The 21,923-nt window shown below is 42.2% G+C and overlaps 9 protein-coding genes across 9 annotated transcripts; 6 read left to right on the top strand and 3 right to left on the bottom strand.

Annotated features, from left to right (window-relative positions):
- Nucleotides 1–139: 139 nt before the first annotated feature.
- Nucleotides 140–2,295, bottom strand: L201_003853 (uncharacterized protein; the record flags this gene model as incomplete). The annotated part of the gene is made up of 10 exons (XM_066219604.1): nucleotides 140–220; nucleotides 277–359; nucleotides 414–441; nucleotides 490–650; nucleotides 736–956; nucleotides 1,096–1,361; nucleotides 1,419–1,521; nucleotides 1,578–1,704; nucleotides 1,754–1,966; nucleotides 2,025–2,295. The coding sequence occupies 10 exons, from the start codon at nucleotides 2,293–2,295 to the stop codon at nucleotides 140–142; spliced, it is 1,554 nt and encodes a 517-aa protein (XP_066075701.1).
- A 520-nt stretch (nucleotides 2,296–2,815) lies between these two features.
- L201_003854 (uncharacterized protein) lies at nucleotides 2,816–5,527 on the top strand (the record flags this gene model as incomplete). The annotated part of the gene is made up of 11 exons (XM_066219605.1): nucleotides 2,816–3,122; nucleotides 3,180–3,383; nucleotides 3,453–3,772; nucleotides 3,824–3,985; nucleotides 4,036–4,137; nucleotides 4,191–4,352; nucleotides 4,407–4,555; nucleotides 4,611–4,835; nucleotides 4,899–5,007; nucleotides 5,067–5,276; nucleotides 5,330–5,527. 11 exons carry the CDS (start codon nucleotides 2,816–2,818, stop codon nucleotides 5,525–5,527), a joined length of 2,148 nt encoding a protein of 715 aa, XP_066075702.1.
- A 150-nt stretch (nucleotides 5,528–5,677) lies between these two features.
- On the bottom strand, nucleotides 5,678–7,511 carry L201_003855 (uncharacterized protein; the record flags this gene model as incomplete). The annotated part of the gene is made up of 5 exons (XM_066219606.1): nucleotides 5,678–5,982; nucleotides 6,049–6,265; nucleotides 6,327–6,816; nucleotides 6,870–7,068; nucleotides 7,130–7,511. 5 exons carry the CDS (start codon nucleotides 7,509–7,511, stop codon nucleotides 5,678–5,680), a joined length of 1,593 nt encoding a protein of 530 aa, XP_066075703.1.
- Nucleotides 7,512–8,653: 1,142 nt separating this feature from the next.
- L201_003856 (uncharacterized protein) lies at nucleotides 8,654–10,954 on the bottom strand (the record flags this gene model as incomplete). Its single annotated transcript, XM_066219607.1, has 11 exons — nucleotides 8,654–8,757; nucleotides 8,815–9,026; nucleotides 9,086–9,159; nucleotides 9,216–9,435; nucleotides 9,487–9,677; nucleotides 9,729–9,983; nucleotides 10,045–10,140; nucleotides 10,201–10,297; nucleotides 10,347–10,418; nucleotides 10,461–10,735; nucleotides 10,784–10,954. 11 exons carry the CDS (start codon nucleotides 10,952–10,954, stop codon nucleotides 8,654–8,656), a joined length of 1,767 nt encoding a protein of 588 aa, XP_066075704.1.
- A 673-nt stretch (nucleotides 10,955–11,627) lies between these two features.
- L201_003857 (uncharacterized protein) lies at nucleotides 11,628–12,509 on the top strand (the record flags this gene model as incomplete). The annotated part of the gene is made up of 1 exon (XM_066219608.1): nucleotides 11,628–12,509. One exon carries the CDS (start codon nucleotides 11,628–11,630, stop codon nucleotides 12,507–12,509), a length of 882 nt encoding a protein of 293 aa, XP_066075705.1.
- Nucleotides 12,510–13,140: 631 nt separating this feature from the next.
- On the top strand, nucleotides 13,141–14,345 carry L201_003858 (uncharacterized protein; the record flags this gene model as incomplete). The annotated part of the gene is made up of 4 exons (XM_066219609.1): nucleotides 13,141–13,258; nucleotides 13,326–13,369; nucleotides 13,428–13,802; nucleotides 13,854–14,345. The coding sequence occupies 4 exons, from the start codon at nucleotides 13,141–13,143 to the stop codon at nucleotides 14,343–14,345; spliced, it is 1,029 nt and encodes a 342-aa protein (XP_066075706.1).
- Nucleotides 14,346–15,162: 817 nt separating this feature from the next.
- Nucleotides 15,163–17,630, top strand: L201_003859 (uncharacterized protein; the record flags this gene model as incomplete). The annotated part of the gene is made up of 2 exons (XM_066219610.1): nucleotides 15,163–15,477; nucleotides 15,570–17,630. The coding sequence occupies 2 exons, from the start codon at nucleotides 15,163–15,165 to the stop codon at nucleotides 17,628–17,630; spliced, it is 2,376 nt and encodes a 791-aa protein (XP_066075707.1).
- Nucleotides 17,631–18,105: 475 nt separating this feature from the next.
- Nucleotides 18,106–19,345, top strand: L201_003860 (uncharacterized protein; the record flags this gene model as incomplete). Its single annotated transcript, XM_066219611.1, has 5 exons — nucleotides 18,106–18,197; nucleotides 18,276–18,400; nucleotides 18,475–18,517; nucleotides 18,598–18,701; nucleotides 18,792–19,345. 5 exons carry the CDS (start codon nucleotides 18,106–18,108, stop codon nucleotides 19,343–19,345), a joined length of 918 nt encoding a protein of 305 aa, XP_066075708.1.
- A 611-nt stretch (nucleotides 19,346–19,956) lies between these two features.
- On the top strand, nucleotides 19,957–21,104 carry L201_003861 (uncharacterized protein; the record flags this gene model as incomplete). The annotated part of the gene is made up of 5 exons (XM_066219612.1): nucleotides 19,957–20,085; nucleotides 20,148–20,247; nucleotides 20,325–20,367; nucleotides 20,445–20,551; nucleotides 20,629–21,104. The coding sequence occupies 5 exons, from the start codon at nucleotides 19,957–19,959 to the stop codon at nucleotides 21,102–21,104; spliced, it is 855 nt and encodes a 284-aa protein (XP_066075709.1).
- Between the last annotated feature and the right edge of the window lie 819 nt (nucleotides 21,105–21,923).

Here is a 21,923-nt window from a genome sequence, read left to right on the forward strand (position 1 = left end):
GAGTACAATCCTTACACCCAAAAAAGGGAGTATAACATACATATAACATATATCACATATCATTGACACTATCTACGTTGCTTATCACTTCACGATACGGTCACATGCCAATCAATACAATGCGGTCTGGAGCCATCAGCTACATTTCAATTCTACTAGAGTCAATTATGGTATTTCCTGCTGAATCTTCCCCATCAATCAGAGAGGAAATCACGTTTTCCTGTGATAGCATCAAAGTCAGCTCTTGAACCCATCAATCAGCAGATTGTGACTTACAGTTGGAGCTTGATACCTTCTTCGAGCCCAGCCTACCCACAAAACACCTAATATTGCTGCAAATCCTCCAACGAATACAACAACTGCTTCTACATCAGCATCTTCATATTTGGACCCGTTATAGCAAGACGACTTACCATAACTCATGTTAGATGCAGAGACAGGCTGTGGAAAAAGTGTCAGCATAAGCTAAAACTAAACACAGGTACCCACCATTGAGGAAGGGAAACAGTATATCACGCAAGATTGTATCACGAAAAATACAGCAACTAGATTGCAGGGAATCCCCCATCTTCCGAGGTTAGATGTACGGCGAGGTGAAGCCTGGTTTAGTTTTCGACGACCGCCCAAAAGCATCAATGCTGCAGGTATGGCTTAAATGCAAGTGAGTTAACCGATCTCAAGTCAGCTCAGCTACTTGGATATCACGTCAGATCCAAACTTTCTTCGTCGACTTACCATATGATATTTCAAAAACGATTGTAGCAGCTCCGAGAAGCGAGTTGAATGTGGATGTGGATCCAAGTTGAATTAGACCACAGATGAGTGGAACAATAACACATAAAGCAAGACCATAGATCGGTTCTCCTCTGAAAGTTATGGACCAGATTTGCGGACGAGGGAGTACATTGTCTCTTCCCAAAGCCATAAGAACTCGGGCGCCAGTCAACGTGATACCCCTTACGGAGTTGAGGAACAGGATGGCTGGAATCAGGAGGAATATAGTTGTTGCAGCTTTGGAGGCGGTGGTGTCCATGCATACTTGCGCAAATGGAAGACTGTGACTTGTAAGCAAAGTTCATTCGAGGTGTGACTCACATATATGGTGTTGAGATAACGGCTGATATATCGGTGATAGAAAACAGCATGGCTAGTAATACCGCCATTCCGGAAACAGCACTGACAATTATAGTCCATGTCACAGCTTTTGGGCCTTCTCGCTTAGGATCAGGCATTTCCTCTGAAATATGGTAAATCAGGTCAAATCCAAGATACGCAAAAGCCGATTGCAGTAAACCTAATAGCCAAGCGATAACCATGGAGTCCCAACCCGTCATATTGTTGACACTTCCAAATACGAACGACTAGTAATCGGAAACTCATTAGACAAGTCCATCGTACCAATTTAAGCCAGTGCTTACGGCTGAAGCTTTGCTCTTTGCGGTGGCCGGTAAAGCAATTACAATCGCCAATGCACATGCGATCGATATCAACATTAATCCTTGGTCGAACATACGATTTCCTCTTTTCAGCTTAATCAGCAAACTGCTCAGATCGATTGAAGGAGTTCTGATACTCACTTTGTGCTTAAACACAGGTTGATGGTTGGACCTAGAAGGATGATGGCTGCAAATATTCCATATTGCTGACCAGCTGTGAGTGTGATATCCGGCTTATTGACGCTGACAGCAGATACCAATAGTGTAGCTAACATTTCTGGTTAGCTTTGTTCGCAGCAACTCAAACTTTGACTTACTAGAAAGATATCCTGCGGTTGCTGCACCCAGCCATAAACCGATCACATTCAACATACCAGTTATCCAGCTGACCGAATTCTTCCATCTTGGGGGAGATAAGATAGCAGCCCAGTGATATTGACCAGCAGCTGAAGGATAAACTGCAAATATCTCTCCGTGAGATAAGACAGTCGCTAGATTACAGATGGATGCGTAGACGAATCCCCACACCACTAAAACGTTGTCAGCGTTAGTCTTCCGGCTCGATCTATGGATCAAAATATCACCTACGTGCACTCGGACCTCCCGAAATCAATCCCGATCCCAAACCGACCACCAGCACAACCCAACTATTGATTACGGAGAAAGCGAGTCCAAAAGCAGTCAATGGTGAGAAAACGTTCCTGTCCAAGACGACAAGGTCTGGCTTCTCCTCGCTAGGTGCTGGATCGAATTCAACGACATCAACGGTGGTAGTGGGTTCAGCAGTGTCGAGGGATTTTCCATGGATATAAGATTTATCGTGATTTTTAGCAGACATTGTCAAAGGAGCGACTGCCATACTTAGTAACTTGATAATTTGTTTAAATCTGGTTAAGGTGGTCCATTGGTGGCTCATTTACATGTGCATTATGTACTTTTCTCAGTCATAGCAATCGGCCAAATCCTTATCTAGTTTAGTGAAATGTACATCTGCACCTTATCTCGCATTCCTAATCATTATCTCGTCAACTACGCCAATCACGATTGTCAAGGCCGTTAGAGCTGGTTATGTCCAGATAAGTACAGCGAAGTACGCGCAGAACGGTATATTACGGGATTATACAGAGTACGTATGAATAATACGCTGCGAGATAAGCTCGCTTCCTAGACCAATCACCTGAATTTCGCGTATCGGCAATCTCGCTCCGACATCCAACCAGTTTTAGTCTGCCTTATCAAATCCGATCTGGTAATCTCGCTTTCAAAACCAATCATTGTTGGGTCACATACTAGGTAGATCAATCCAACAGCATATAAAATGCATCAGCGAAAGCTCTCGAGTAAACATCTTTCCAACTATACACAATTACAACAACAATATGACCTATATCGAATCCATAGTTTCCTCAGTAGCGATCAAGCTTGGTCTCAGCTCGAACCCTCCACCACCTTATCACCCTCTAGATCCTTTATCCGCTTCAGAAATCGCTAGATCAGTAGCAGCCATTCGGCAAGACAATCAAGACAAAAGGTTATGGTACAAATCCATCCAATTGATCGATCCTCCTAAAGCTATCTTAGCTCCATGGTTGGATGATTTAGCAGAGGGTAAACCAGTTGATAAGTTACCTAGAATAGCCGAAGCGTTACTTGGACGTCGACATGCGAACGGTGCAGACTGGTTTGGTGAGTACCCTCTCCTAGCGATTTATATGTTGTTTACTCTTACACGTGCATATACAGTTTATCAAATTTCTTTACCAGATGATAAAGAGGCTACCATCACTTCCGCTGAAAAGGTGCCTACTGGTCAACATGTGCCTCCAGATATGGGAGAAATGATCGCCGCGGAAGAAGCTTTACTAAATAATCCAGAATTCAAAGCTGCTGTAGCCAAACTTCAACTTCCTCCCAACGCTAAGGTAGTAGCAGATGGATGGATCTATGGTAAGCAGCATACACATCGCATAATTATAGTCTGAGATGCCTGTAACCCAAACTAATTAATTTGTACAGGTGCGGACGGTATCGAAGATACCCCAAGATGCATCCCATTCATGGTCTACCTTTCCTTCTCTGATAATCCAGATACATGTCACTATGCCGCTCCTTTACCAATCGTTCCTGTAGTATATGCAGACACATTTGAATTGGCAAGACTAGATTACACTCCTATCTTCGGAACAGGGGATAAGACTCTATTGGACTATGAAGGTCGATTCCCATGGGAAGCTTATGTTCCCAACGAATACGATGCTGAAATTAGAGCCGCTGCTGGGCTTTCTTCGAGAGACGATATCAAGCCTTATAGAGTGGTACAACCTGAAGGAGCTAGTGTGAGTATTTCACAATAACGTGATTGGGGTAAAAAGCTGATCATATCACAGTTCACACTTGAGGGCCGGGTGATCCGATGGCAAAAGTGGACTTTCCACATCGGTTTCAACTACCGAGAAGGTGTTGTATTGAATGATGTCAGATATGATGGTCGGAAAACATTCTTCAGATTAAGTGTTAGCGATATGACGGTCCCATACGGAGATCCAAGGGTGAGTCATACACGTATATCTACTCAAACAGATCGCTCATGTATATATAGGCTCCATTCCATCGAAAGCAAGCGTTCGACCTAGGAGATGTAGGAGCCGGTCTTACGGCAAATGAGTTAGCGTTAGGTTGTGATTGTCTCGGTGAAATTGCTGTGAGCACTCTTTCAAGCTCGTCAAGGACATTCTTCTTACTATTGATGTATAGTACCTCAACTTCGACCACTTTAACCAGGATGGATCTCCATCGCTACAGAGAGGGGTGGTTTGTATCCATGAACAAGATGATGGAATTGGATGGAAACATACCAACTTCCGAACAAACAGACCATCAGTCACTAGATCACGTATTCTCATTATACAAACCATCGTGAGTGACACAAGTCGTCCTTGATTTAACGTTAAAACTGAAGTGCTGTCTTAGATAACTGTGGCCAATTATGAGTATATCTTCGCTTGGCGATTTGATCAAGCAGCTGGCATCAGTCTAGAAGTTCGAGCTACAGGTATACTTAGTACAGCTGCCATTTTACCTGGGGAAACCTCACCTTATGGCAATGTTGTGTCTCCAGGGTGAGTGGTCAACGAATGCCAAAGTCATCTCGCTAAATGGCCAAACTATAAATAGGGTTCTCGCTACAAACCATCAACACTTGTTCTCCGTTCGTATCGATCCTGCCATTGATGGACACAACAATACAGTTGTAATGGAAGACTCGGTAGCTATGCCATTCGACAAGGCTAATCCACCTACGGATAACAGATGGGGTGTAGGCTACACAGTGGAAAAGACAGCTATAACGAAAAGTGGTTGGGCAGATGCTGCTCCGGAGAAGAATAGGGTGTTTAAAATGTATGTGCATACAAATCTTTTAACAAATGGAATATGAACTGATGTCAATTGATTTCCTATCAGCACCAATCCAAACAAGATCAACCCGGTTTCTGGCAAAAGTATAGCATACAAGCTTGTTCCCGCTCCTTCACAATTGATGTTGGCTCATCCGGACTCGATTGCTTATGCCGTAAGTTTAGCTTTATCGGAGTCGCACTGCCAAAGATATTAATGTGTTTCATCACACAGAGAGCGGAATTTGGGGAGCATCACCTCTACGTCACATCTTATAAAGACAGAGAACTGTATTCCGGTGGTGTATACACTAATCAATCGAACGGAAACGCACAAGGTATACGATCCTGGGTAGCAAGGGATGATAGTGTAGACAATACAGATCTAGTTGTATGGCATACATTCGGCTTGACACATAATCCACGAGTTGAGGATTTCCCAGTTGTAAGTGACAATCATTTCCGTACATGCAAACAACGCTTATATATACAACTTAGATGCCTTGTGAGACCCACATGATTCACCTCAAGCCTAACGACTTTTTCACCGCTTCACCAGCTATAGACGTACCAGCTAGTACACAAGCTTTCAATCAGTCAAGGTTGCATAATCCTGGACAACATCTGCAGGGTAGTACAGAGGTTGAAGACAAAGCGAAAACCAATGGTCTCAACAAGCAGAGCTGTTGTAATTAGCAGCGAGAGTATCGATAGCTTCTTGTGCTGTTATGTGCAACTATATATAGTACCGTCTAAACAGCATAAATTCATGAATGGCATCTATGCATTCATTTCTATGACTCTAATTTTCTATCGTATATTACACATACAATTCGATTGTTCTTCCTAGGTCCGACCGTCAACAAGAGCTTGCTCATGTCGTTCCTCGGCTTTTTTGATATCGTTGAATTGTTCGACTCCACCTTCGACGTTTTCTGGATTAGCAGCTTTCTCTCTTCTGCGTTGTTCAGCAAGCGATACTGTGGCGAAAACGTTGGGTGAATCAATGAAAACTTGATCAATTTCTTCAACTGATAAACCGGTAGTCTCAGGATAGAAGAAGTAGACTGATGGGATGATGGATAATGCTACAGCAGCCCAAACGAGGTAGAATTTCCATCCGAGCGAAGTGAAACCAAGAGGAGTGGTTACTATCACATAGGTCAGAGGCTTTAGCACGTCGTCACCTATACTAGAAATTCAGACAAATCACTCACAGGCTACAACCCAAGCGGCTAACCAATGTACCGCGGTAGACACACCTGAAGCAGGAGCTCTGTATCTAGTTGTAATGACTTCTTGAGAATATAAGAAATTGACACCAAGGAAACCAATTGGGTAAAAGGCAACAAAGATGAAAGCAAACACAATAGCGACGTAGGCAGGTGTCAAATTGTCATCGGTGACTTGGGAACCGCAAATAGCCATGGCGAACTATACGGTAGTCAGAATTTTAGCCAAACACCGTAGCATATATCGACCGTCGTAAACTTACCATACAACAAGTCATACCTGCGGCGGATGTCATCAACAACCTTCTTCTTCCTGCCTTTTCAATGATGAAGAAAGGTATGGCACAACAGATCAATTTGAAAGTAAGATCGCAAGCACCAAGAATTTTGGCAAGATCATGTGAAAGACCAATGGTTGTGAACAGTCTTTCTGAGTAGTATGTGATAAGAGCTGAACCGGACATTTGTGAGAACATTTGAGTTGCTGAAGCGAGTATAAGTCGATATAACATTTTCTCTCTTCCGTATTTGAATAAACTGGAGAATGAAGCTGTTTCGGTGGATAGTTCATTGACAGAAGTGATTGAAGCCAAAACATATTCTACATGTTCGCTATCCGGTTCAACGTCATCTACTAAAGCGATGACTTCTCTAGCTTCTTCATTTCTACCTTTAAGAGCTAACCATCGAGGTGATTCGGGGAAAGAGAATGTGAATATCATGACGACGATAGCAAGAATACCTGTAGTCATACTGAACATACCATGTCAGTTATAGAAGCAATTGATGCGGCCGTCATAACTTACCAAGGTAATCTCCAGTTCCAGGATGATTCGGTGTTGGCTTTTGAGAAACCGAATGTAAGCCAAGACGATAATGCAATACCAGCAGCAATACAAATACCATCGATGATAACATGGTGACCTCGTTTATGTACTTTACTGGTTTCTGATTGCCATACCGGTACTGTTGAAGACATTTGACCAAGACCCGCTCCAAGTATGACTGTGATAATAAAAGTCAGCTCAAATGATCGTCATAATTGTAGAGACTACCTAGAACTCACGTCGAGCAACGATCAATTGAGGAAGTTCGAATGCTGAACACTGTAAGATGGTTCCTATCAAAGCTACTACAGCCCCTAATATAACTGTTCTTCTTCTTCCTAATTTATTACCCAAATACATTGTGGACAAACATCCCATTGCTGCTCCAAGATTCAAAGATGAGATCGATGTACCTTGAATGAGTGAATTATGGGATTTTACATGTCCGGTAGTGGTGGTTGTGTCGAGTTTAGGAAATAATGTATAAAACGTTTTGTAACCTGATACACCACCTCCAAAAGATAATGAGAAACCCATAGCTAAGAAAACTGGTACGACCACGCAGAAATTCATTAATTCTTGAAGAGGTTCACCTCTTCTACCCAACAAAGTTTTCGTCATTTTTAAAAGTCGCTTTTTGCGTTGTTGTGTCTGTTGCTATTGATTGATAATGAGAATTGTTTGTTAGAGATATAGTGGCTACAACCTAGAAGCTACCAAACAGGATTACGCTGTCCTAAAGAAAAAAGGAAGAAGAAAAAATCAGATAAAAACGGGTTGACCTTTTAACCTCCCCTCGATTGAAGGGTTTGAAAACGTTTTGGCGATTTTTTTTCGAATTAACAGCCCCAGGTTTTTGGGGCTTTAATCTAAATGACCAAAAATCCACACAGAATGTCGGAGCCCTCCCGGTCTATCTTCCAAACTCGGCCAAATGGTGAATGACGATTCCAAATATCGGTAAGCAAGGACATGTATGCGATTTCATCAAGATAAATCCATCTTCTCGACGTTTTATTCGTTGTTGCATCGTTGCATCAGGGTAAAGACAATGACCGGATTTGAACGATAACAACAGCATGCTGCTTTTCGTGTTGATTTCGAATATTTCATTATCAATCCAGTCTAAAATTTTAAAACAAACCGTCCCTGTGTAAGGTATATATTGGGAACGCCAAGATGGTGTCAGAAAAATAAAACTTTACTGGGTTGTGCCGCCGGTATTGTTGTGATCGATGATGCCGACACCTCAGGGTCTCGGTATTCTTTTCAACAAGCTAAAATATACAGCCGCCGATAACCATTCTCGCTAAAGACGATTGCAGGGATGAATGAATGCGGTTTCCTTATTTGTTTAAGGGTCAAAAGGTTACTCTACGGAAAGTATTTCGAATTTAATTCAAGTTTATCAACCTGAATGATGTGATGAAGACTATCCCGGTAGTACGGCCGAACTATTCGGAAAAACATTCATCTGGAGGCCCATATTTACTTCACCAGACGATATCGCTTTAAATCGGATCTTCCCCGCTTCCTATGTAACATATTGTGCGCTCGTACCTGTTATGGAAGAACGGGCAGACTAGGTATCGATGAAACAGTCTAGGCAGACGGCAGGTAGCCACATCATTTCTTACATAGCTGGCGATACACAGGTATCCTTCCAAGCATGAACACGTGTTTTATACAGAACGGAGCTACTACCAATTCATCAAAAAGATGTGTTACACCTTGACCACAGAGTACGATAATGGTAATTCGTATCACTTCCAAATCTCCTGCAGACATTCAACCATATCCGGCTTGATTTGACTGAGATCAGTCACTCCCATCAACTGCATCGCAGTGACAATCTCCCTTTCAAGAACTAAGTAGTGGACATGTCAGCGATGGTATACAGATGATAGGTAAACAATATGCTCACTTCGGACTGCCCTGATCACACCTTTTTCCCCATACGCTGCCTGAGCCCACAAGAACGGTCTGCCTAAGCCTACACCTTTAGCACCAAATGCCAAAGCTTGCAAAACTTCGTGACCTCTTCTGACACCTCCATCTATATATATTTCTACATCCTTAACTAATTGTGGGTCTTGAGCATAGATTGATCTCAAACTATCAAATCCTGTACGAGCGCTATGATATTGGCAGTGAGTGATAGGCAGAGTAACACAAAATGTAAGGTATCTACTCACCCATCAAGCTGTCTACCTCCGTGGTTTGAGAGTATACACCCTGCTAAGCCATATTCTTTTGCTAATCGCACATCCTAAACTCGGTGTAAGAACCTCACTCTTGTTGAATACAAAACGCTTGATCACTCACCTCTATATGTGATACACCCTTCAAATAGATAGGTAATCCTGGCGCTAATTCCTTTATAAATTTCAGATCTTCCCAATTTTGACTAGCATCATGCCATTGATGATCATTTTCTATCGGACCCATTCTTGTTCCAGGCTCGGCATTCCCTTTGGCTCCTTTCAATTTCTCTGTACTCTGTCTATGGTCACCAACATTAGAGTCTACAGTTAAGAGGAGTGCTCTGCACGAGCGATCAGCTATCACCCACGACTAGCTTTTTTAGCCAACTCACTGACAGCCTCCTTCGACGACTTCCTTTAGCTGTTCCACGTTCTTCTGACGATCTCGTGAAAGGTAAACTTGATATACCATTCCCATCTTGTTTCCTCCCTCTTGATCCATTTTACTTTTCTCCTCCAATATCTCACTCAGTGGAAACGATGCTGCAGCAGAGATACCCTGCACAATCCCTGTTTTCGAAGCCTACAAAATATTCAGTCAAACTTTTGTCCGGAAGTTCAACAGATTACTTACACCTCGAACAATATTCAATTCTCCGTCAGGATGTCCTAGCAAAGCATTAGATGCTGGTGAAATATATATTGGCAACGCCGATGGTACACCAAATATAGTTGTTTGAGGTCTGACTTTGGTGACATCGCGCATAACCCTTGGGACTAGACGACATTTACGGAAACTCGAACGGTTCTCAGCAAGGGAATAACCGTCCAGACTAGATGCACCATAATAATTGATTACTCTAGGACTGAGGAATGATTCTGCAGCTTCCTATGAGCATTTGTCAGCGTGATGGTAGATAAATGACTCATAATTGAGATCGATAACTCACTTGCAGCTCATCCAAGCCCAACATAGTTTCTACAGGTGCTAATGCGTTTCTTTCTCGCTCAATCCTTTCCTGTTCAGCTTCATATGCTTTGAGAGACTGTTCTTCCGATTAGCGAGTTGTGCATTTACGTTTTCACCGGTTCATGATTTTACTTACATCGGCAACAGCCCTTGGGTCCACCATACCTTTATAACATTCCGGGGAAAGGTTATTTTCCAGAGTTTTGGGTGGGTGTACTGGCTTGAAGAGCTCCCTGAAGATCGGTCAACGATACTCCGATACAGAAAGAACAAGATACTCACGTTACATCCTTTCCTGCATTAGCAACGATAATCTGTGATCCACCTGGATGGTATTTGTGAAAGTTGGAGACGCTGCAGCACTTCAGCTTATATGTATATCAAGACTAGACTCACTCAAACACTTTGCCTTCCACCACGACCCAAGCATCCTGAGCTAAATCATGCCTTGCTACCTCCTCCATCGTTATATATGCTTTTTCCTTCTCACCACCATTCCGTATCCATCCTTCTGCTCGAAGATCTTCTTTGGGATTGATCTTGGATACCTCGCCGGTCTTTTTAGATCCTTTAGCACCTGATACACCGCCGTCTGGGTCAATACGTTGTTCTTCATTTACGTCTACTCCACTATCGAGCTGTAAGTTTGACCGGTATTTGGCATACCCTCCCTAAGAAGCATTATCAGCTCAGATTCGCAAGAGATGAAAAACACTCACAGCTATTGCGGCAGCACCTATGGCCGCAACCACATACACTTTCGTTCCATTGTCTGATGAGTGTGTCCCACCTGACGGTGAATGAACGAACCGTTGAACAGGAAAGCTATTTTTATGCGTTGCTGATTTCGTTAACCTGAGTATATTGTTGATTATGTTGTTTCTCAACATCATGTAGGATCAATAATGATGACCAAGAACTTTACTGAGGATAAAAGTACAATGTTGAACATGATAAGGAGTCAATTAAGTGAAATAAATTGGTTTTTAACGCATTTTTAGATATTAACATGTTGATTACGGTTGATAGTTGTTCCGGAGGGACCGGTGTCGCCGATGTTACTCTTTATAGTGGGTATAAATAATGGGAAAAGGAAAAACAGGGAAAATCGCTTTTTAAGCGATCATCAGAGCAGTTTTCCCTGGGTGATCCACCTAACTTGCAGGATATACGGATATAGCCAGCTCAAACATGGAGTTATACGTTATAACTCTTCAGGTTAACTCTTCAATCTGAAGGTCAACATACCGTCGTACTGATGGTCGATCACAACGATGAGAATCAAAGGTTTGATCATACAAGTAGCTGAGCTGTGACTATAGATGAGTGACCAAGCGGTCACGTCCTTTCACTGATCATCAGCAGTCGAAGTACCTACGATCATGTGAAAGAAATCCGACTCAGGTGACGTCAAACATAAGCTGCAGCTAAAGGTCAGCGAAGCGATAATGTCTCTTGCTATTAGATGCATTGATTTGAATGTATTTTCCCAGTCTAAATATAATTTGATCAACAATTCTAACAACGATTATATCTCACCGTCCGCGCTTGATATCGACTACAATGGCACATTCAGGTCAATTGACGTCTCATCCTTTTCAGTCACAGCCATCCAAGTTTCCATCCGATGTAGAGCATGCACCTCGAGTGGCGACTTCCTCTCACAGTGGATGTAAAACAGAGAAGCTGCAAATCAAAGTGAATGATGGACACGATGGTAGCTTTACCGCATTCTTTCATCGTCCGGATGATTCTTCTGGAAATTCCATTTCGACGGTAGGAGTGATACTACTTAGTGGTGCAGGTGGTGGTGTAACAGGACCTAGTGGTATATACCTTTCTATTGCCGATAAACTCGCTTCTTTACCTGATGGTCAAGCTATTCCAACACTACGTATGGATTACCGATATCCAGCTAGAAATAAGTACTGTGTATCCGATGTGTTTGCACCGATGGACTGGCTACAGATCGAATCAAAGTTAGATATAAATCGATTTGTATTGGTAGGATGGAGTTTTGGAGGTGCACCTGCATTTACAGTAGGAGGAAAAGATAAACGGGTTATAGGTGTAGCAACGGTGGCATCGCAAACTGCTGAAACAGAAGGTATAAAGGAATTTGCACCCGCTCCAGTCCTACTTCTTCATGGTACTGGGGACAGAACGCTATCTCCAAGATGTTCAGAACGTCTATATGAGATGTATGGATCAACTAAAGGTCAAAGAACATTACATTTGTTCCCAGACGACGATCATGCTTTAACTAGAAATTCCAAAAATGCAGAAGAAATGATATGCGAGTTTATAGTCAAGTGTGCTGGCATAGCACTAGATACGAAAGTCAAGAACAACATAGAAGCAGATCTTGGTCCAGATACTGTTGAAGAAAAAATAGGCATTATGAAGAAAGGGGGAGACCTTGGTGGTTTAGAACATGTTGAATGAAAAGCATGAATATGAGCAGAAATTACACATCCTACCTCTTTATTACCTTTTCCATTCACTTCGTCAGTGGTGGATCGCAAACACACGCTTGCTGTGAATCATTGATAAGCTCACAGTCAGTCTTGTTTCAGACATCTATGTATTACTCATCATCGTTTGTGGGTTTCCTTTTCGGTTGACAAGTGGGTTTTGCGAATCCGTGTACAAGCACAGTGTCGCTTATCGATTCTCGTCCTGATTCCTCCACCACCATACATATCCTTTGAAGTATATCCTGAATCAGATTGATTGGTGAGAGGACTTCTTATATATGACCTGTGATAACTATGCAATTCTGCTTATGCATCATGCATGAAAGCATATAAATATAGTTCAGATTAGCAATCGCCGGGGATGGTTTAAAGTGGAGGATGTTATGATAACGAGATTCCCACCGTAATAACCGGAGAATGGAGTATGTAGACACTACTAGCTGTATATTGACGTCAGTCTTTCATACCAAGTTATCGTTAAACATATTCCAGTTCCAATATTCCTATCGTATACATAAGAAAGAAGTTGGAATGGTCAAAACCTCTTCACATACTACATACTTGTCACATCTGTAAAACTCACAAAATAAACAGCAACGATGGCGCCAACAACTATGAAGCAATGGAAGTTGACAGGTAGAGGTAATTACGATCAACTAAAGCTTGAAAAAGATCAACCTGTACCTAAAGTTGGCGAGAATGAGATTTTGGTCAAAGGTTAGTCCGATTATTCACTTCTGCTCGTGAAGTCGGTTCAAAACCTAATTCCGTGTCGCGTATATAGTCAAAGCTTTTTCGTTGAACTACCGAGATATCTCGATCGTACGAGTAAGTAACCCACACCCTTGCCAACATCTGTCGTATCTGACAAACTTGTGCTGCTTAGGGTACATATCCATTCCCACTTCAAGATGTTGTGGTACCAATTTCAGATGCTGCTGGTATTGTAGAAGAGGTCGGATCAAGAGTCAGTAGATTTAAAAAAGGTGACAAAGTCTTACCTCAATTCCATCAAGCAAATCAACCTGGAAAACCATCTCTCGGTGGACCTATCGATGGCGTAGCTAGAGAGTATCTAGTCGTTAACGAATTAGATGCTTCTTTGATGCCTGAAAAATACGATTTCGTTCAAGGATCAACATTACCTTGCGCTGCTTTGACAGCTTGGGATTCGCTTTTCGGCTTAGAAGGAAGAGTGTTGAAACCTGGAGATTGGGTTTTGACTCAAGGTACTGGAGGTGTCTCAATTTTCGCTTTACAAGTAAGTATGATATTTACTTTTAACCAGATCATCAGCTAATTCCTCTAATAGCTCGCCAAAGCTGCAGGAGCAACAGTAGTAGCGACCACTTCATCATCAGAAAAAGCTGAAAAACTTAAATCACTTGGTGCTGATCACGTTATCAACTATAAAGATGATTCAGATTGGGGAGCATCTGCCAAGAAATTGACTCCAAATGGTGGTGGTTTCCAACATGTTATTGAAATTGGTGGTCCAGGTACATTGAAACAATCATTGAACGCTATTGGATTCCAAGGAGTAATCTCAGTCATAGGTTTCATCGCTGAAGGTAAAGAACAAATGCCTTCTATCTTAGAATGTTTATCTCACCAATGTATCGCACGAGGTATTTTTGTTGGAAGTAGAGAACAATGTGACGACATGGTTAGAGCGATTAATAGTAACGGTCTTCAACCTGTAGTAGATGAAAAGGTTTTCAACTTTGAAGACTTACCAAAAGCTTACGAATATATGGAAGCTCAAAAACATGTTGGTAAAGTCGTTGTTAAATTATCTGATTAAGTTGAATTATACCGAAAGATGGGGAAAACAGTAGGTAGAAAAAGAAGTAACATATATAAAATTGAGATGCATCTGTTTTCGAAATAAGCGCTGAGCTATCAGTCTATTTAAGCCATATATATATGATGATCTTACGAGTTGATACGAGTCTGCCAAAGCTATTCTTAGCACATTATGCAGTATCCCAGACTTAACAGGTACCGATCTCACATATCCCCTTGAAGCCGGTAAGGGTGTGACGAACCACTGCCAGAGGGTACATAACTCCAGACATGCGCGAGAGCATCTCGATAACATCTCTGTGAGCCATATATGCATATGTCGCTACATATAAAATTGTCTATATGACGCACATAAGAACGTGTTCTGAGTAGAAACTACGGTATAGTAAAATGCAATCCACGGTGTAGGCTGTGTTGAGCCCCGGAGAAAAGGAAGGGAAGGAGGTTTTAGACCGAGATGTTGGACTAAGACTTACACAGCTTCATCTTCATCTCTTTCTCTCTTTCTCTCATCTTCCTCTTTCTTCATATCAGCAAATCAACATACTTACACTACTTGCTCTTGGCTGTCACCGTCATCAACGTCTCTCGATTATGCAATCCTTACCCTTTCGTCAATTGACAGGTATAGCTGTGTCTTTACGATACATCTGCTTGGCTAACATCACCATACCTCCTTAACTCGTAAAACGCAGTTCTCGCTAGCCGAGTTCTTTGCACCGCGTAAATCGATCACCTGTGTCTACTGCTGAGCAGCTCAGATATCGGGTTAGTTGAATTATAAAGTACGGCTTGAAGTCGTAAACGTTTAAAAGATGTCAACATCAGTATCATCAACTAATATATCTTGTCGCGTCAAACCAACGAGTCAGCAGTATTCTTCAAAGATACAACCTCCATCTACATTACCTCTAAGGACAACTTCAAAGCTCAAACAGCCTCAAATCACGCGTAACGCACCTATCCAAAGCTATCCGGTTTCACAATCAGCTCAAGTTGTTACTAGCAGAATTCCACCTCCCAGAGTTAGCTTTTTGACACCAAGAGAAGTGTGGAGTCCTCTATCTACTCCTATACCAGGCATGAACGAGAATAAGCTTGATGTTAGAATGGCTATAGCACCTTCAAAGGTGAGTATGATGGATGAATCTTTTCAGCTCAACAGCCCAAGTCTGAAATCCTGGTGTGTGACGTGATAAAGCTAACTGACATTCACTATTAGGTTCCCAAATACCAGTTGAAAGACACAGGTCCTGTTCCTCTCCCTACTACCCAGAGATCTATACCCAGACCACAAATACGCTCAAAGCATCCCGTTGCACGATCTTCTATCAAAGCTCATCGTCAACCTTCTTTTCAAAGACCGTCGACTCAAATCCCTCGACCACAAGTAAGACCACTGTCAACACAGTACACCGCAACTCAACAATCAAGTCGTTTACCTGTACCTACTCCTCGATCTCGTCCCGTATCTTTGCCCGCCAATCAACCTTTACCTGTTGCTGTACCTAAGACCCGTCCTATCAGCTACCAACCAGTCAGTAATAGACCATCATATGCTCCACACACAGTATCATCTATACACGACTCACATATCATTGCCGATCAACCTTCTTCATCCTTCCAACCTACTCCTGATATACCCACATCCATCGCACCCACACGTGAGCTCTCCAACCAATCAGCCGCATCATCAGCGTGTTCTTCAGCTTCATCCCTCGCAAGACACCGAGCTATCAAAGGTAGAGGTTTAGATCGAAATTCTTTCGCAAGATTATCATCGTATTCCCCGCCAAGTCATGGAGCTATAGTCCAAGCACTTTGCGCTGAGTCTGAAAGTGAAGACACCGAATCAACATTATCAGATCATTCAATTCAAACAATAGCAACGGTCAATCCCATCATTGTTGATAACGAAGAATCTTATAGACGGTCAAGTTTAGATGAATCCATCCATGATTCAGAAGTATCTTATTCAGTTGAAGCAAAGTCGAAACATCCATCCTTATTCTTATTTTCAGAGAATCCGCAACAAGAGCTCACAGCGCCTTATCTAGTGTCTTCGAATGCTCCTCCTATGACTTTAGAATGGGAATCTGATGAAAGTTCAGGTGAAATCGATCAAGCTCAAAAAACTTGGAGGGAGTTGGAGAATAGACTAGGTAGAAGAGTTCAAGGTAGAAGTTTGAGAAGAGGTAGATGGGTTGTCAAACCTCGTGAGGAAGTCGCTACAAATACTGAAGTGACATCGCACGTATTGGAAGATACCAGGGCCAGCTATGGCATCAAACGCGGTGGATCCGGAAGTGCAGACGAGGGTAGTGCAGAGATGGAAGCAACCTCATCTGGATTTTCAATCTCAATGTATTACTCACCAAGTTCACCTAAAACAACACCTCCGTTGGATATCCACAAAATCCGTCAAACAACATACACTTATGGAAGTTCACCGCTAGTCGAATCACCTTCTTCAGCCACAGCTTTATTCGATATGTCCGCACCTTTAGTACCCAGCGGTTCTAAAAATGGATATACACCTTGTAATACACCTTTAATGAATAAGGAATCTATCAAAAGAGGTGCTAGAGTAAAGAAACCACTCGCTTCCGTCGATGTTAGTGACATCACTCAAAAGGACAGATTGAGTAGTTTAGAAGAAGATGCAAGGGTTGATTTCGTTGATATAGACTCATCGGAAGATGGTAAGACTAACTCTCAACCCATGCCATACTCATCCACGCAATATTATCAAGCTCAAGATTCCTCGTCCGAAGAATCACCCATTTTCAAGCCAGAGAAATTAGCCCAAAACATGTACAGACTGGATTCGCACATAGTCTCAGCTTTATCAGCATTACAGGGAGACTATAATTCGCCTGATTTGGACTTTGCCCTGTCGGCTTCCTCATCTATGTCACCTACCTCATCATTCGAACACGAGTCGGACGCGACACACGAGGACAGGATTGGTGGTTTAGGATTAGGAATGAAGTTGAATCTTAAAACTGTGTACCATCTACCCACACTTTCACCTAGATTAAGACCTTCAGCGGCTCAGAAGTCTTTGATGGTAAAGAAAGATGAACAGCAATTTGATGACGAAGATGTTCAAGAAGAATTGCAACATGATTTACGCAAAATGCTGGAAGAATTACCGATAGGTCCAAAACGAATGGAAAACCCCATACCCGAAGATGGCACAGAAGAAGTAGATGAGGCATTGGTTATACGTGATTTAGATACAGGCTTAGAGAGGCAAATCAAAGCTGGAGAAGATTGGTAATGCGTTGGGACGCAGGAGATTTTACGAAACTAATGATATACGATAAATGAATGCAAAATTAGTTATACAAAATTTGGATACTTAGCTGGTTTTAACGTTGAGTAATCATCATTGCGCATTCTCACTAACATGTTTCATGAGGCTTCAGAACAGCCATCCTTTCTCCTTCCTCATAATCACCATAACCCCTTACCAATAGTCCTTTCAGATGATTTTTCTCAAATACATGGTCTGATCGTACACTTATGGCAAATATCAGCATCCCATCTTAAACCCTTCTATAGCAATCAGATTGGACAGTAGTGATCTTTCTGACTGATGACTCTTCAAAGCAAATTTCAGACACACCGCAAACACACCGCTATCAACTCGGAAATTCTCTACGATACGCTCGACCGGTGAACTAGCCATCTATACTGATCGTTTACTATACATTAGCTTCTTCAGACGGGATTGATTCCCTTATCTAACTCAAATGTTGAATATCTTTTACTTCACAGTTACTGCTTTACTTGGCTGGAGAATAGTCAAAGCTGGACAAAGATTTGACAATGCGCAAATGACGATGTAAGTATTGTATCTCTCCCATTCAGCTGGACGAGTGGTGTGGGATAGTCTGTACTGATAAATTCCATTACGTGACAGATATTATGATCTCAATTGGGATTGCAACAATGATCAAGCTGACGCAAAAGGTGCATCAAAACTGAATGGTAATACTACTGCATGTGGATATTCTGCTCAGGCTATAGGATCATCTAGGCACGTTGGTGAGTACTGTAACAGTACTAGATAAGCGTTTCAGTAGGCAAAGTGAGTTGTTGCTGATAATCGGATATTACAGCTGTCAATCAAGGACTATTCTCTTTTGACAAATGCGGAACGGAGTGAGTCATAATTTCTCTGCTTGCCTTTGTATGCGATGGCCAGGTATAAAATGTAAGCTGATTATGCAAGTTAATGGTAGGATAAGCATACTTCGGAATGGTCAACCGGTAACTTTTTCGGAAGGACCCTTGTTTATAGGAGATATATGCCCAGAATGTGCACCTGATCACATCGATATTGGTGGTAAGTAATTCATCGATAGCATCTATGATACGTCTCCCCGTGCATTCATTTCAACCCGAACCATACTCATTAATGGATGTTCTACCATAGCGAAAGTAGCTGTCGAATTGGCAAATGGAGCGGGATGTAAGAATCCAACTGGTCTGGGATATCAGATAGGTGATAGAATCGTTGGTCCAGCTTATTCGAGTACAGATGGAGGATCTTTAGATAGTTGGAAAGCCAGTCAATCCACTCAAGGTTCAAATCAGGCTTCTAGCTCTTCTTCTTCACCATCTTCCTCCTCAGCAAATGCAGCCCCATCCAGCACTCAAAGCTCATGGCAGTCCACCAAGAACAATCCTACTTCCTCATCTTCATGGACGCCAGCCGCTCATTGGTCTTCTGCTGTCGGTACTTCATCTGCTGGAATGAATTATGGAACTTCATCAAATACCGACCCCTCGGTATTCTCGTTCGGTACCGGAATACCTACAACAACTATCCCTACGTCTTCGGCAAGATTGTCAAACAAGCAGAACACCCATAACGCATTATTTGCATCAAACAGCACAGGTACTAGTACTGGTCCAGAAAATATAACGACCAGTATTGGAAATGTTTGTAGGAAACGGACAAGGAGGCGAAGGAGACGCAACTTCTGATTGGCGACATATCGGAATTGATAAATGGCTGATAAACGATTATACCAATCTCTTCGAAAACTACATTATTTAGCTCATGCATAACTGGATTACCCTTCTTGATTTGCCAATACTGTACGCCTCAATTATGGCTACGCTTTTGGACCAATAATCTCAATTGAACAATCTGATCAGTCTCACTGGAAGACTCGATAATCTACCACGCCTTGCACTCACAGGTGTCCTTTCATCCTTTTCTCCTGGAATCAATCGCAGCTATAATCGATCAATTCTAAGCCTCCTTTTATTGCTATTTATCGCTTGGCAAGGAGTAATGATCAATCTTCTACCGATTGACTCAGCTCTTCCAATCTTCCGGTTACTAATCAATCTAACGATGCAACTATTTGTACAACATGTACATGTCCCACAGCCGGGGAGACAGTACGGAAAAGCGATATAAGTTTCCACCTATACAGCTCTCAGCCTGTAGAACTAATTCCAGTATCACACTCTTTCATATCTCCTCGCGGTCTGGGACCCATATCTTGTATCAAAAACATTTACATCATCATATACTATATTACTGGGCTATCTACCTTTCTCACTCTTCAGACCAATAGCACTACATTATGTTGTCCATGGGGTTACCTCTCGCTTTCGGAATTTTCGCATTTTTGGCTGGCCAAGTAACCAAAGCTGCTAACTTCAGTATGGATGGCGCAAGGGGTACTGTGCAAGTCTTCCAATTTATATCAACTGTAAATCCTGAGCTCAAGCTAACATTTGTGAATTTTTCAGTTATTACGATGTCGGTGCAAAGTGTGCAGTTGATGGATCTGACTTTAGCGGAGCTGGTCCAGGTGACTCACTCGGAGCATGTGGATATAGTGCGGCTGGGCTCGCAACATCCAGGATTGTAGGCGAGTTGCTAGATTTATGGTTTGTCAGTCTTAATTGAGTCAGTACGGTACTGATTTATTATCACTACAATTCGTAGCGGTTGCGGGAGGGGTTTTTGACAAATCAATGTGTGGACAAGAGTATGTACTGATACGCCACGCTAGAATTGTTTGGCGGATTTTAGAGGAAGTTAGATTGACAAAGTATGCTTCTCTAGGGTTACTATCACTCAAAATGGAAAACCACTCACCTTTTCAGAGGGTCCGTTATATGTTGGGGATATGTGCCCTGGATGTGAGGGTGGCAGTGTACTAGATATAAGTGGTAAGTGATGGTGATGAAGCAACATTGCTTTGACCTTTCTCTATTCAACTGGTATATGCCGATTTCTACCATCGTAGCCAAAGCCGCCTTCGAATTGATGGACGGTAATTGCAGGAACCCTCCTTCATTCGCTTATCAAATCACCAATAATGTAGTTGGTCCCAGATTAGTAGGAGGTGGTGGTAGTACCGACTCTGTCCCAGCTATCTCTTCCGCCGGTACAGCTCCAGCTTCTTCAGTAATGTCTATCCCTGGAAATGCTGTCCCTTCTGTCACATCTCCAGCTGCACAACCAGTCATTCCCTCTGCTCAAGTCAACAGCCCTACCACATCCGATACAGCTATCCCTTCAGTGCCTTCTGTCTCCGCTGATACTGCTGCGGAAGATGTTCCTGCAGTCTTCTCAACTTCAGTGGTCGGCGTACCAGCTGCAGTTGAGAAGAATTCTTGGGGAGGACCAGGTGGAGCAGCGGCACTTTTCGCTGAAGATAATACCGTCACGGAACAAGCTAGTTGTAAGAGAAGAAGAAAGAGAAGATCTGATTTCGAATAGTTATTGCGGATAATGAGACTTGTTGTAGGGGTTCTATATATGTACATCTCTCGAGAAAAACTGCTACTTTCTGTGACTGATCTGCACTAGAGTCTGGCATTCAGGCCACTGGGGCAAATGTTGCTCATATATATGCTAAGATGAATTCATGTTCTCTCTTCATGATATGATCGTCACAATTTCACCCGTTTATTCCTCATCCTGTCTCTATTGTCCAAGCTTTGTATTCCATTCTCGCAAATCTTTCGTCTGTTTCGTATCCTCTAATTTATGTTTGGATTGCCTAGACCTGCATCGTCTTGGGATGACAACTTCAACTCGAACTGTACAGAAAATCCACCCATCAGTCTTTCAGAAAAGGCACTTTGTCACTAGAGTAGAACAGCATTCATTTTCGTAGAATGGTAATCATCCTGTATTTGACTTTTCACTTGACAAAGGATACTTTTTATTTTACAAATTAGCAATTCTATTTCAGGTTCGAGACTCACCTATATGTTTTAGCACCTTTGATTTAAGCTGATTGGCACAAGTAAATCAAACATTATTGATTTATATGTTGCAATATCCCCTGATTACGCACAATTCATACCTTACTTTATCTGTTTTTACAAGTGGAATTGAGAAATACCTTTCATCGCATTAACACTAGATGATTTTGGTGAGATTTGGATTAAGTTTGATCAGACAACATATAATTCGAGTTGTCGAACTGACCATTTTATGAATAGTATAAGTACCCCGTTCGGGAAATAGCATTAACTGTTTGTTTTTTTCCCCTCAACCCAATTTTCAATCCGAGCTGTTCGAGATATCACT

Source organism: Kwoniella dendrophila, chromosome 5 (genome assembly GCF_036810415.1).
Source record: "Kwoniella dendrophila CBS 6074 chromosome 5, complete sequence".
Lineage (NCBI taxonomy): Eukaryota > Fungi > Basidiomycota > Tremellomycetes > Tremellales > Cryptococcaceae > Kwoniella > Kwoniella dendrophila.